General features: G+C 46.8%; 1 protein-coding gene across 2 annotated transcripts in view; it reads right to left on the bottom strand.

Annotated features, from left to right (window-relative positions):
- MBOAT2 (membrane bound O-acyltransferase domain containing 2) overlaps nt 1-8,289 on the bottom strand; it is a 113,584-nt gene extending 105,295 nt beyond the window's left edge. For both annotated transcript variants that reach the window (XM_060169327.1, XM_060169328.1), the window contains exon 1: nt 8,121-8,289. In XM_060169327.1, coding sequence (XP_060025310.1) covers nt 8,121-8,195 — 75 coding nt within the window. In that variant the 5' untranslated portion in view covers nt 8,196-8,289. The remainder of the gene's footprint in view (nt 1-8,120) is intronic.
- Nucleotides 8,290-15,400: the final 7,111 nt, after the last annotated feature.

Genomic DNA, 15,400 nt, shown 5'->3' with positions numbered 1-15,400 from the left:
GGCCAGCACACTGTCCCCACACGCCGGACCCTCCAATGCCTGCAAAATGCATCACGGCAAACGGGCACTGCACACCCTGATGCACCCGAGGGATGTACACACCGTGTCCTCCACAAGCCCTGGAAAAGCAGCCCGGCAGCTGCGACACCCAGCACAGACTGAGCTCTGCGTGCTCGGCCCTCTGCCGGCAGGACCCCTGATGCCAACCTCAGCCCTGCGGGAGGGGCCCTCACCCGCCCCGGGATACACACCAGCAACCTGCCGCTTAGGAAAGCGCAGTCAGTGCCTGGACCGCTCCGCTAATCAGTGATGAGCGGAACTTTAGCTGGTCTGTGCTCCCGCCACGCGAGCCGCTCACTCCGGACGCCCTCCGTGCCCGGCGGTGCTGAGCGCGAGAGAGGCAAACCTGGTAAGAGGCCCTGTGCCTGAGGAGTCTACACCCTGGCAGGGAGGCGCGCGAAGTAAGCAAAAGAAATGAAGTGCTGCAGGTGCCATCAGAGCAGGGAAAGCCGAGGCAGCTCCCCCGAGGCCCCGACTGACAAGGGCAAGGGCGGCCAAATCACCGCCAATCAGCGGGGGCTCTCGGACCACCACTTCCGAGAGCGAGGACGATACACACCCTTGACAGGCAGCTGTGGAAAGGGGCAAAGACCCCCAACGTGTGCCCCTTACCCCCCTCCTGAAAAAGCCAGACCGAGGCGATGCTGGGCTTTTGCTTGGAAGACACAGGAGAGGCTGGGGGAGCCCAGAGCGAAGGACAGAGGTTGAGCAGGACGGCTACCTGTCTATCTTCTCTTCGAGCTGCTTCTGCAGTGCCAGCCTCACTGCAGAACCGCGGCAGAGGTTCGAGGAACAGCTCCTCGAAGGGGCTCCGCCGGGGATGCCCACAGCCTCAGGCAGCAGCATGTACTTACCTACCGCTTGTGCCTACATTAGACGCGCACAAGTGGCCCCATGGGGAGTGACGCGCCACTGGAAAGGACGGGCCAGATCTTTAAAAGCTTCATCCGGGAGGCATAAGCTTTAGCAGAGTACTGCAAAAGATGGGTTTGCCGACCCAAAGGAGTGTGGAGGGGGTTCCAGGCAGAGGAAATAGTTTGATCAAAGGCATGGAGTTAAAAGATAAGGAAACGTATTGGGGGAACTTAACTGGTTCTGCAGGTCCTTCGGGCAGTAGAACAGGACTGCACTTCCAGCCCAGCCACTGCCACATGCATGGGGGCTTCTGGCAATTTCCTGCTCCTCTGGAGAGAGAGTGTGGGTGTGTGAGGGGTGGCCAAAGTAGGGGCAGGGCCCAAATAACAGAAAAGGAGCTGGCAGCCATATTCGGGAGGTTCTAGGCCTCTCCTGTGGGCCAGGGGTTCCCAGAGATAAAGCAGGCCTGAGAATGCGTGGGGCAGGGCCTCTCACGGGGCAGGCCTCTCAGCCCAGAAGGACCCCAAAGTTAGACTTCTGACATTTTCTACACGTGAGGTTACACAGGCAGTCACTAGAGATCCAGTGACAGGACTGGAAAGGGACATAGACATGATTCAGCTGAAAACTGGGGGCCACACCGCCTAGTGTGCACTTACGAATTTTATTCTTCCCGTATATTGTGACTATATTGTCAACAGCACAATGACACTGCATGACCTTTTGGAGATTAGAAGTTAATCGGTTAAACGCAAACATTTAAAAAATGCATCACACTTCGATAACCTTTTAGTAATATGGAGAAACTTAAAAAAAATGTGGCCAGGTAGCTCTCTACCTCTGATGGTAGGAGAAGGTGGGTAAGAATGAGCCTACTTAAAATGCAGGTTCCCTGGCCCTCACTGGGTAGCTCTGGGTAGAGCCTGGGAATATATAACAACAATCCCACATGATTTTTGATACAAGTGGTCTCACAGCCACACTTGAAAAAGCACTGCAAAGGGCAGCAGGGAAGCTGGGAAGAGGTTTAAGCAAGAAGTAACTAATCAGTATTACGCAGTTTGCGCTAGATGTGGCTACCAGTGTTGCAGGCAGAAGCCTGATTATGATGGTGTAAGAGTGAGCAGAGATTAGCAAGATGCAACTGTTTTTTCAAAACGTGTGACTGAGAAGAAAGAGACAGAATAAGGATGTGCCTTAAGGGCCTGACAAAAGGTGTTTTATTTGTGTTCATCACGTAGAGAGATGAGTAACACTGTAAAGGACATGTCAGTAATCACAACGTCCTGCACAGGATTTCCACGGCCTCCAGACCCACTCTCCACTGTCCTCTGCGCCCCCAAAGTATCAACTTGCCCTCTGAAGGAGGCACCAGCAGGAAAGAGAGGATGGGAGGGAGTGGGGTATTCATCTCCCCTCACCCCCTCCCTCAAGGCTACCGCAGGCTGGATGGGTCCCTCGTTGGGGGCCACAGCTGCTCCTGACAGGAGCCCCTACAGCTCCCCTCGTGGGGTTCTGACCCCCTTAGGGCTCTGCCCTTCCTTCCTCTGGCCCCTCCAGGCCTAGAGGAGCTGGTCCTGGGAGACCACCCTATTCCTTGCCGATTTCCCTAAACCTGCCCATATCTTAGTAAATGGTTCTTAAAGTCTCCTTGGTTACCTAGTTCAATCTGTCTCCTACCAGAACCCTGCCAGATACATACAACATTAAGCAGAGTGTAAATGCCAGCACAGTGCCAAATCCAAAATGCTACTGTGGTTCAAATACAACAGCAGTCACATCGGATGGGATTCAGGAAAAGATTCATCTGCAAGGTGCACTGGATGCGGGCTTGGAAGAACAGTGAGGCTTCTGATAAGCAAAGGAGGGGGGCACATCATTGCTGCCTATTCGGATCTCCTGAATCCGAATTCTATCTTTCCACACATCAGCTATCCCTCCCCTTTTCCAAACCCTACACGTTTACCAAAGCAGGACCCACGTCATTTGTAAAATCATTAAATGATCGCTCTGCTGGGGGCCCTGTTTACAGGTTGTTTTATTTTAAAGAAGTCTTGCCAAGTTCTATCATCGTAGACTCCCACCTGTTAAATCAACTGCAGGCAAAAGCTGTGTGTGAGCTGTTTTGATTATTTCCCTGGAAAGTCAGCCCTGATGGGCCACAGTAAACAGAGACTAGGGTTATTTGTACCTATCGAGGCAGTAATAACACAGGAAGCACTTTTAAAGCAGGGAACAAAGAACTCTTGAACAGTGAGGAAGCAGAAAAACCACTTTTGACTCCAAATTCAAAACGAGATTTTAATCCTACTTTAATCACTGTGTGGGGAATAGGACTGAACCTGAGCCTGATATCTCCCTTCCTAAAAAGGAAGTCCTAGAGATTTAAAATGGAATATATGTGAACAGATGTTAACTTCCCAAAAGAAAAACAGAAGACAAGTTCCAAATATTTCATAATTTGTAAAGAAGAAAGGAACGTGCAGCAGATGTATACTAGGAGCCAGGTACTTTACATAGATTATGTATTTTAATCTCCACAATAATCTACAAATAGCTACTATTTATTATCTTTATTTTATAGGTGAGGAAACTGGGCCTTAAAGAAATATACAGTAATTTGCCAACGAGCACAAGGCTGGCAGAATCTGGTTCCAAGCCAGTCATCACCACGGCATGACTACTTCCTACCGATGAAGGGAAACAGACACAGGGAAACCGACATGGACTACAGTTTAGGGCACGCAGTCCTTTGTCTCACTGCCTCAGATTAACCACAGAGGCAGTTTCAACTTCGAAATTTATTAGCCCCTTTTCCTCCCCTGAGTTCATATTTATATTCCCTCCAACTCGGTCCAAAAAGAATTTGAGGCAGCTTGATGAAACAAACACAGAATCATGGAATTTTAAAACTAAGTGCAACACACATTTTACACAGGGGGAAACTCATTTATGTAAAGTGACATTTCTAAAATTAGTTAACTGACAGGGCCCAAAATACAGATTCAAGATTCTCAGGCCCATATGCCTTCCTGATGAAAAGGAATCTTCCACAGCAGATTGCCTCAGTACGGCAGGGCTCTCAGTATGAAGGCCAAGGCTCATTACGGCTGTAAAAGTAGACAGGTGCGACAAGTGAGTTAGATACTTGTGTCCAAAACCTAAAGCATTCAAATGGCAACTTTAAAATAAAACACACCTTTGATTTTCTTGTTTGGTTGCCATTCACCTTGTGCTCCTAAAAGTCATTATCTTCAAAAGGCTCAAAACTGAGAACGTCATTTATTTCTTCATCTATACAACAGGGTTCATCACAACACAGAATTGTAAGAGGATTAAAGCAGTTAGTGTTCTAAACTATTCTTTTCCCTAATATATTATTTCACTTCATTGGTTGTCTAGATGACATGGGGCGGGGGAGAATATACAGCAACCCGCCAATCAACGAAATGGCCAAAAAGCAGGAAACGAGGATTCTCCCTCTGTACACACATGGCTTTCCCCACTCCAGCCATCACCACCAGCACTTCAGTGTTGGGAAAGCTCTTCCTCTCCACCCTGTCCTCCAAAATACACTGGCAACCTGCATCTAAAACACGGATCTGTCAAAATGATTTGCCACGTGTTCAGAATAGAAATTAAAATGGACCTTTTACTCAAATGCTTAATACCATATGTACATACGTACCTGAAGCTAAAACACTTCAGGACTTGAATTTTATCTGACTTCATAAGGTGTTGTGAGGACACAGGAAAATAATATAACACATGTGAAAGAGATTTGAAAACTGTAAGATGTGACCCGTGATAATTATTACCTGACTTGGCAGGATTGGTTACAACAGCTGGTCCTTCTTCCTCCCTCCTCCAAACCTTTCCGAGTATCTCAAGTCTCCCTCTTGCCCCCTCTCCCCACCCCAAAAAGTTCAGCACGTCATCTCTAAAACAAGGACCCTGTCCCCAAACAGGACTGTTCGATGAGGTCAGTCTCATCCCTCACTGGCTGTCGGCCAAGTATGCCATCCTGGACATCATGTCACCAGGGAATCTTACTCCAATTTCATAGTAATTACAGCGTCAAGGGAAATAAGGAAAGAAAAATGGTTTGACAGGAAAGGAAAGGAAGGGTAAAGAGAGGGAGGAAGGAGAGGGCTAGAGAGCCCCTCAGTCTGATAACTCAGAAGTGAGGTAAGTCAAATGCAATAGAACATATATGTTCAAGTTAAAAAACAAAAACAAAAAACCTCTTAAAAAAATAGGTTGATCTGGACACAATTATTCTCCCTTGTTTGGTATTCATGTTGGGGTTTTTAAAAAATTCACCACATAGCCAACTAATAAAGAATACGGTTCTGTTCAATGACATCTGATGTCTTCTCGATAGCACGTTTGGCCCTTGTCTGTCCCTCAGTCCAAATCCCCACAGATATTCCTTTAATGATAACTAACCACCCTAGAAATAAAGTCGCCTGGAATGCAAGGCCTAGAAAGGGGAAACATCAGATGCTAAATATTTCCCATCTTAAAGCATCATCGAACCTCACTCAATACCAGATTTTATATTTTTATTTAAATGTAAGACCTACTGAACAAATACTGTGGTTACCTCAAGGTCACTCTGGAATTCTCAGAAAAGATGAAAGAATCCAGGAGCCTAAGGCAGGCAAGATCTTTTGTCCCTGTTCCTTGCCTGGTCTTTACTGCAACATATTTCCTCCTTTCTCTCCTACCTGACCCTGCAACCTGCATTCTTCTATTCCATACATACCAGTACTTTCTATCATTTCGTAAATTCCACACTCACTCTAGTAAAAAAGTTTAACTATTTTCTGGCTCTAACGTCCTTTTCTTCCTCTGACATCAAATAACTGCTTTCATAATTTCCTAAATTTTCAAAACACTGTTAATTAGTGTATACCAAATTAACACACTAAAAAGTTATATTTTCACACTTTTCATCTCCTGATTTGTCTTTTTCCTGTTGAATCACTCTATTTGATTACAACTAGTTCTTAGGCTTTCTCTCAACTGGGACCCAGTTATTTACATGTAACCAAAGTTAATTTCTATTTTGCTCAACTTCAAAATACTGGCTCAGTGACTACTTTTTCATCCAATTTTACTAAATGATTTTTCAGTTATTCCAAGTGCTTTATCAGAAAAAAGTCAATTCTTCGGTGCTTCAGAGAAACAGTTTATTATTACCATAAAAAGTTAAGGCTTGTGTGGTATTAATCCAATATTCTTAAGACTTGCTAAGAGAAAACAATCCAAAATACAAGTGGCTATGCAAATTCAGAATGGTCTCAAGAGAACAAAGGTGTCCAAGGTACCAAATCAAAACCTGTAGATAATAAAGGAGGAAAGTCAAAATTTTAAGTCCTGTCCCCTTCCCTTGATTCTCCTGCTTATGTCAGCACTAAAAAGAACCTGCTCCGGATTGCTGAGATTTTTAAATGAGTTTATTATATTAAATCACTTTTAAAGTCACAGGCATTATATAAATTAGAAGCCATGAGCGCAGTAGAGAAAATATTTCATCGTGATAAGGAGAGAGAAAATGAAACAGAGAGGAAGAGGGAGAAAGAGAGCATAATCCTGTTCCCTAAGATAAGTGAAAAGCTATAGGCCTATCTCTCTTGCTCTCATTGGCAAAACAATTTTTAAACAGATACCTACCCTGCATTTGCTGATACCTTGGCAGCAACCTACTTAAGTCAAGGAGGGTTGTAATACACTAAAAGGCCATACACTGTGCTTCACTTCAGAAAAGTGAGAATTCTCCACAGGGCTGAGAAGACGAAAAACCGTAAGTTCTGATCAGTTTACTAATAAACAGAGAAGACTACTTTCTTATAGTATGCGATTAATTTCACTAGTGGCACTTGAATCTATTAGCAAGATTCACATTATAACTGTAGTTCAAGATGTATGGGGGATAGGTATTTACTAAGAACCAACAGCTATTACTGAACTATAAGTAAGGAATTCAGATCTGAACAGAGGTAGAATTTTTTTATACTCATTGAACATACTTCTATTTAACTTTTTAAAACACTGAAGCACAAAGCACTTAGTGTCATAACGTTAGACACAGGGGTCGTTTCCCGTCTTGCTGCTATGAAACGGAGCCTGGACACAGAGGAATCCAGTATTATAAATGAAATCCCTGATGACATCAATGACAGCAACACATTCGGGCGGACAGTGAACCCGGATCCCTTGGAAAGTGCAAACACTTCTAGATCAAGTCCACTTGAAATAATTTTAAGCAAAATTTTCAGTGAACTACCTCTAGCCTGGGGCTAAAGCAATTATCTCTGCCCCACCAACTACCCTAAATGTCACTCTGACAAATACTCCCAAACTTTCTTTTCTGAATAAAAATGGCGCTGCTTTTCCCACACAATCCTGTTTATATCTCAGTAACCCTTAGGCCCTTCATGCAAACTCAAAGTGAGGAATTAGATGTCACTCTTCCCTACACTGTGTCAAATGCTTTTTTGTGGGGGGGGCGGGGGAAGAGGTGTTTCCATCTACAAGGTTGCCACTTTCTCCGCTAGACACCCTGGGATCATTAACTCAGTTTGCCTTTTCTTCCTAACCCCTGCCTGCCTTGCCCCAAACTGTTGCCTCTCTCTCTTGAATACGCCGCACTTCCACGCAAACTGTCCCAAAGAGCCGGTCGCCGACCCCGGAGCTGGCCTCCTCCACGCCACACACGTCGTGTCCAGCGCACCGTCCACCTAGGCACGTCCATCCTTTCCCCGTGGAGTATCGGGTGCCACGCGCGCAGGGCACAGACACCCCGGCTCCCCCAAAGCACAGCCTTTCCACGCACTGTCTACACCCGTGCCCACACGCACTGGAAGCGGCTTCGGGACTCCGATCGCCGACTACGCGGTGCACGCACACCCCGGGTCGGGCGCTGCTGTGGCAGGGAGCAGGGCCAAGCATGCACGCGCGCACGTCGGTGCCCGGAGCCCCCGCGGGCTGCCCGGGCGGGGTGGGGGCTGGGTGGGCAGCTGGGGGCGGGGGGACAGCGGGCGCCAGGCAGCGAGCGGACAATAACAAGCGGGTCGCCTCCTCCTTTCGCCCCCGCCCCAGCCCGCGCCCCGGGTCCCGGGTCCCGGCTTCCGCGCGGATGGCACACGGCCGCGGAGGGGGCGGCGAGGGCGCGGTGCCAGCGGGGCCGCCTCGGGTACCTGGTCGATGGGCAGCTGCACGGCGTTGCTGAGGGGCTGCAGCAGGGTGGAGCCCGTGGTGCTGGTGGTGGCCATGGCCTGCCTGGCGCTCCGGCCGCCCGCGCCGCTCGCCCGCGACTGAGCCGGGCGACGCCGAGGACGGGGAAGCGACCGGCGCGCCTGCCCCCTGGCCGCCCGCGGTCGGAGCGCGCGGGGCGGGGCCGGGGAGGGGCTGGGGGCGGTGACCCGCTCGGCCCTCCTTCCGCGCCCCCACGCCCCCACCGCGCCCCCGCGTCCCCGCGTCCCGCGTCCCCGCCCGCGCCCCCGACCGCCCGCGCCCGCCCCGCCCCCTGACTTCCAGCAGCTTCCAACCGCCCCCTCCCCACCTCGCGCGCCCTCGCGCCAGACAGCCCCGCGGCCCAATCGCGGAGCGGCGCCCCGACGCCCGCAGCCAATCAGAAGGCGCAGGCAGCGCCCCGCCTCCATCCCAGGCCCCGGCCCGGGGGACTAGGGGCTGTCTGGCCACAGTGGGCGGGCGGCTCGCGGGGATCGCTCTTCGGTGCCGGGGGGGGGGGATCTCCGCCTCCTCATCCCCTTATTCCTCCTCCCTGCTCGAGGTCGGCGGCCAGCCCACCCCTCTCTAGGAGGAGCGGTGGACGACAAAGGGGAACGGGTTGGCTGCCAGACGAACGGGCGACGTGCGGGGCGCCGTCGAGCCAACGCTGGGGGAAATTGGGAACAAAGCTGGGGGCCGGGAGGAGGAGGGCAACAAACCAAAAAAGTGACCTAGATAAGAAGTCCCTTTGTCTTCAGGATTGCTGTGGAAAGCGCAAACTTGAGTTCAGTTCCGGTTGTGTGTGCCTTTCGGTCACCCTCAAGCCCACCTGGGCCTGGCGGGCTGCGACCGGTCCAGTTCGACGCCGCGATGGCGCCCGCCCCAGGGAGGGAGGCAGTTCTCACCTGTGCCTGCGGCGTGTGTGCGTGTGTGCGTGTGTGCGTGTGTGCGTGTGTGCGTGTGTGTGTGTGTGTGTCCTTAACTGCCCGGCCTCTGCCTTCTTCCTCAGAACGAAGGCTCTTTCTCAGCAACTCGTCACCCCTGAGTCGCCAGCTCCCCCAGACTCTTCCATTGTGCTGTTTCCACGTACCTTCGGTGTGAGGTGGTGTGTGTGTTATGTGTATGTCACATCTATTTGTCTAAACTCCGTGAAAATAAGCCATTTGAGTTCCTTGAAAATGCAAGCGTCGACTTCGTGGAGAAGATTTCAGACGAGGAGGAACGCTGGAGGAGAGCATCAGGAGAGCTCAAAATCCAAGGAGTTAAGCGTGTGAAATTTTTGGTAGAAATAACTAATGGTTAATGAGAGTTCAGCCGCATGCTTTAATTGCTGCGTTAGAAGTGTAATAAATCATTTAATCCCCACACCAACCACATGAGGGTGGTACTGTTACCACCCTCAACCAAAGAAACTGAGTCACAGAGAAGTAACTTGCCCAAGAGAGCACAGCTAATAAATAGAGACAGGACTGGGATCCAAGATATGTGCCTTCAGAGTTTTTCTTAATTGCTAGGCCCTCTTCTTTCTCACACTTAAACCCAGTCCAGGAATTTTCATCAGCTGTCAGGTGTGCCATTTACTTGATAACTACTGTAGAGTCTTGGATGATGAGACAGCACAGATTTATATACATGAGCTTCAGTAAGTCACTCTCCTGGAACTTAGTTATCTCTCTGAAAAGGAGGTGGTTGAACTAATTGGTTCAATTCCTTCCTGCCCAACTTTCTTTGCTTGGTTAACTTAATCCTAACAACCAAACTGAATGAGGGATAGAAGGAAGAATCAAAAAGCCAGGACCTGGGGCTTCCCTGGTGGCGCAGTGGTTGAGAGTCCGCCTGCCGATGCAGGGGACACGGGTTCGTGCCCCGGTCCGGGAAGATCCCACATGCCGCGGAGCGGCTGGGCCCGTGAGCCATGGCCGCTGAGCCTGCGCGTCCGGAGCCTGTGCTCCGCAACGGGAGAGGCCACAACAGTGAGAAGCCCGCGTACCGCACAAAAAGAAAAAAAAAAAAAAAAAAAGCACCTTCATTCTCATTGGAGTAGTGATTCAGAGGGAGTTGTAATCAATTAGAGGCCAAACCTGCTCAATGGGCTGCTGATTCAAACATATTATCCCCCAAATCTGGAGCCCTCTATTAATCTCAGAAAAATTTTTCTTTCCTTTCCTCCACTTTGGAGAAGTGTAGAGAAAGCATACAGGTGGCTGAGCAAAAAACTTAAAAAGTGGGTGTTGGGAACATACTGCAACCTAAAGTAGCATAAAGATACAGTCTCAGGTCTAGAACAAGGAATGTCTATGAAAAGGAGTTTCCTTAGACTGAATTTTTATTTTAGTAGGACTTGACAGAACACAGTTCTCTATTTGGGGTAACTACATGAAATTTAATGTCTACCATGGGGAGGGTATTAGCCATCTGGAAAATTTAGCTGTGTCAGCGTTGTAAAGGTATAGGTGAAATATAGTATAGTATTAATAACTTCGATTTTGGAGTCACACAGACCTAGATTTTCGGCTGTCTCTGCCGTTTATTCGCTACCAGATCTTGGGCAAGTTACCTAACCTTGCTAAGCCTCAGTTTCCTCATGGGTAAACATGAGCATAATAATAGCACCAACTCTGAGTTAGGAGGTTATAAAAGCTTACCTAAATGAAGAACTCAGAACTGTGCTTTGCATATGGTAAGACTGAAGAAATATTAATTACCATCCAAGAAATGTAATGTGATTCTGAAATTGGAAACTATTTTCCTCATATTGAAAGTACTACATCTTCATGTTTTTAATGAAGAAAATGAGGCCCATGTTTTAAGCTAATAGCTCAGTGATGATAGCATAAATTTGATGCAGGCCTTCTGACCGGTATCTGCTAATTAGACCTGAAGCTCTTAAACTGTGATGAAGGGGAAAAGAATTGAATTAATTATATACGATGCCTCACTGTCCTACCACAGATAACATTCATCCTATAAAAATGATTCTCACGTACTTGATTCTTCAAAACAAACATTTACTGAGTGCTTGCTATATTCAAGAACTGTGGGGCAGGGCATGCTGTAACGAGTAAATAATGCTTATAATCAAAAAAAGAAACAGTCATATGTATACACAAAACAGAGAGTGAGGTGTTACAAGTACCAAGTAAGATCCTTTTCTTAATGTTAAAATCAAAAGAAAGCATCCAGAAGAAAAAACTTGGCTGGAAGTCAAAAGACCTGAACTTTAGTCCTGACTTTTTTTTTTTAATTGAAATATAGTTGATTTACAATGTTGTGTTCATTTCAGGTGTACAGCAAAATGACTCAGTTAAACATATATATATATGAATATATATACTCTTTTTTTTTACATTCTTTTCCATTATAGGTTATTACAAGATACTGGGTATAGTTTCCTGTGCTATATAGTAGGTCCTTGCTGGTTATCTACTGTATATATATATTAGTGTGCATATTTTAATCCCAAACTTTTAATCCTGACTTTTCCACCAAATAGCTGTGAACTTGAGAAATCTGCTTAACTTTTCTGTGCCTTAAATTTCTCATTGTTATTATTTTGGCTGTGCTGGGTCTTAGTTGTGGCATACAGGATGTTTAGTTGCAGCATGTGGGGTCTTAGTTGTGGCATGAGGGATCTAGTTTCCTGACCAGGGATCGAACCCGGGCCCCCTGCATTGGGAGTATGGAGTCTTAACCACTGGACCACCAGGGAAGTCCCCGCACTGGTAAATATGGATAATGATAGCTTTTCACTCTGCCTCACAGAAGTATCATGACTAGGACCATGAAATTAATAGTAGGGTAAATTATTTTTAAAGATATTAGAAATATTAGTATTAGAAATAATAATGAGCAAGAAAAAGCTTCCAAAATCGCAACCACATTTTTTTTTAATTTATTTTATTTATTTTTGGCTGTGTTGGGTCTTCGTTGCTGTGTGCGGGCTTTCTCTACTTGTGGCTCGCAGGCTCTAGAGCGCAGGCTCAGCAGCTGTGTCTCACGGGCTCAACTGCTCCGCGGCATGTGGGATCCTCCCGGACCAGGGCTCGAATCCATGCCCCCTGCAGGCGGATTCCCAACCACTGCGCCACCAGGGAAGTCCCAGCAACCATATTTTAACAAGAGTTACTAACTTAGACCAAATGGTAAGAGCACTAAGCAGAGTTCGCATATAATTAAATGGCTGTCTACTGGTGTTCTCATCCTGCCTACATAGGTCTGCCCCCCGAATTGGTTATGGTAATTAAAGATTGCTAAAATGAAGATTTCCCTTCCCAACTTATTTTTAATTTTGAATAAACCACTCAGAAGAAATGAATAATCTACCAAGCTGCTTTTGTTTCATAAAAATGGTATGTGTCGTGAAATTAGTCCCCAAGGCAATTATCTTGCCTATTCTATGCCCTCATATAATATCTTGGGAAAACTTTGATGAGGGGCATTGGACCATTCACATAAAAAAAGCGCCAGGTAACTGGCTGACATCTTTAAGCACTTACAAGCTAACCCTAGCCTGAGACCAAAAAATGAAATTCAGAAAGCACCCTTGGGACTTCCCTGGTGGCTCAGTGGTTAAGAATCCGCCTGCCAATGCAGGGGACATGGGTTCTATCTCTGGTCCGGGAAGATCCCACATGCTGCAGAGCAACTAAGCCCATGTGCCACTAAGCCCGTGTGCCACTACTGAGCCTGTGCTCTAGGGCCCGTGTGCCCCAACTACTGAAGCCCACGTGCCGCAACTACTGAAGCCCGCGCACCTAGAGCCCGTGCTCCGCAACAAGAGAAGCCTGCGCACCGCAATGAAGAGTAGCCCCCGCTCGCCGCAACTAGAGAAAGCCTGCGCACAGCAACGAAGACTCAGTGCAAACACCCTTTGAGACAAGGGTCCCCAACCCCCGGGCCACGGACCGCTACCAGCCCGCGGCCTATTAGGAGCCAGGCCACACAGTAGGAGGTGAGCGGCGGGCAGGCAAGAGAAGCTTCATCTGTCGCTCCCCATCGCTTGTGTTACCGCCTGTACCATCCCCCCACCCCACCCCACCCCCTGGTCTGTGGAAAAACTGTCTTCCACGAAACCGGTCCCTGGTGCCAAAAAGGTTGGGGACAGCTGCTTTAAGACATAATGTGCTTCAGTTAGGACATCAAGTGTAACAAACACAGGAAACAGTAGAGATAGGAGACCTGCCTGGAGCCATCGAAGTCCTGGCTCTGCTGTTTTCTGACTCTAAGGCTGACCTGTAACAACAAACAAACCACTTATCTTCAGTTTCATTGTCTATACATTAGGAGATTTAAAAACTAAATAATTTCAATGGCTCCTTCTTCCTCTAAAATTATGATTCCCAAGAATTTCTAGAATTTTTTTCTGTCTCTCTGAGTCCTTCAGTCTAGGTTTATTTGACTAAGAGATACAAACAAAACTAATTATTAATTTGAGAATTGCATGGCTTTCCAGTTGCTCCACTGGTTTCAGAACTACCTGTAATGTGTTACACCTCTAATCAAATTTCTTCTCGAAAATATCTATTATTCTCAGTGATCTGTGATGATTTCTGTGTTGTATCTGTGCATCTTGGGGAAATATTTCATTTTCCTCATAGATTTATTTAGCTTTTCCACCTTTGTATAAATGAGTCAAGTCTCAAAAAAAAAAAATCCCCTTAGCGCTTATTTATTTTAGGTACACCATCTGAAACCCTCTGATCCTTAGACATAGAAAAACAAAGTACAAACTCTCACGCTTCCCCATGCTTGCATAATGGCATCTGTGTCCAAATTATGAAACATCTTAAATGTAAGTCAAAATACCCACTGCAGATTTCATCATAATCACCATCACCACTAGTCACGCTATTGCGTCTACTTAGCTGACCACAATGGGTAAGAAGATCTCATTTTCTCGGTTCTGCCTAATAGTTCAGGTTATTTCGATTTATCTATAATTATAAGAAGTTTATCTAGAATTATTAAATATATTGACATCTCACTGCTCTTCCAAATAGTCTAGTCTGGCTGCCAGGGGAGGAGCTAGGCCCTCACCTCTTCTGTTGCCGGCTCTGGAACAAACAGAATGCCTTCAGTGAGTCTCCAGCCCACCAAAGAATTCTGCATTGTCCCTCAGAAGCCCATCACTTTCAGCAAATTTCCCTCTTCATGAGTAAATGTGTCAAAAAACATATTTTGTTGTAGATATTTTCTGCGTAGACACTTCCCATATTACTGTCATTTTTCAGATGCTGGGTTTTGCTCCACAAATTGCAATACCAATGCTAGAGCCCTAAGCAGTGAAGAATTAGGAATGAGAATCGTCTCTACATGTAAAGTCTGTGGTTGCCACATCTAACCCACTTCCCTTGCCAAAGGACTTTCTGTCCTGGACAGGTTACTCTTTTGGTTAAATATGAGGTACCTGCTAAGGAAGGTCCTTATAAACAGATCATGGTTTCAATTTCATCAAATATCTTATTTTCCATTTGAAAGCCAATAGTTATTCTCTCTTATTTGGGTTTTTGTATGTAAATTCTGACCCAGGCTTAAAATACTGTATATCACAAGACAGTTCTTATGAAAATCACAACACATTAAAATTAAGGGGAAGGGCTTCCCTGGTGGCGCAGTGGTTAAGAATCTGCCTGCCAACACAGGGGACACAGGTTCGAGCCCTGGTCCGGGAAGATCCCGCATGCCACGGAGCAACTAAGCCCGAGCACCACAACTACTGAGCCTGCGCTCCAGAGCCCACGATCCACAACTACTGAAGCCCGCGCGCCTAGAGCCCGTGCTCTGCAACAAGAGGAGCCACCACAATAAGAAGCCCGCACACCACTACGACGAGTAGCCCCCGCACGCTGCAACTAGCGAAAGCCCATGCACAGCAACGAAGACCCAATGCAGCCAAAAATAAATAAATAAAAATTAAAATTTTTTAAATAAATTAATAAAATAAAATTAAGGAGAAAACTGTAATGAAAGAGGTACCAAATGTTCCCAAGTTAGTTTAAACCAATTGTATTACTAAATTTATAAATAATGTGTTGCCACTTCCAGAATGAGAATGCAGATCGGGTGGAAATAACCTCCAGTGGAAGCCCCTTTCTTAGATTCTTCATTTGGAATATTATCCCAAATTTTGTTGAGGCATTGGGAAGGTAGGATTATAGAAAGTACCAGGTAAAGAAGTTGGGCCCTGGAACCAGATTGCCTGAGTTTGAAGCCTACTTATGACTTAATAGATTTGGGGTAAGTTTTT

Source organism: Lagenorhynchus albirostris, chromosome 13, assembly GCF_949774975.1.
Source record: "Lagenorhynchus albirostris chromosome 13, mLagAlb1.1, whole genome shotgun sequence".
Classification (NCBI taxonomy): Eukaryota; Metazoa; Chordata; class Mammalia; order Artiodactyla; family Delphinidae; genus Lagenorhynchus; species Lagenorhynchus albirostris.
The sequence above is the reverse complement of the archived record's forward strand: the minus strand, read 5'-3'. Positions and strand labels throughout refer to the sequence as shown.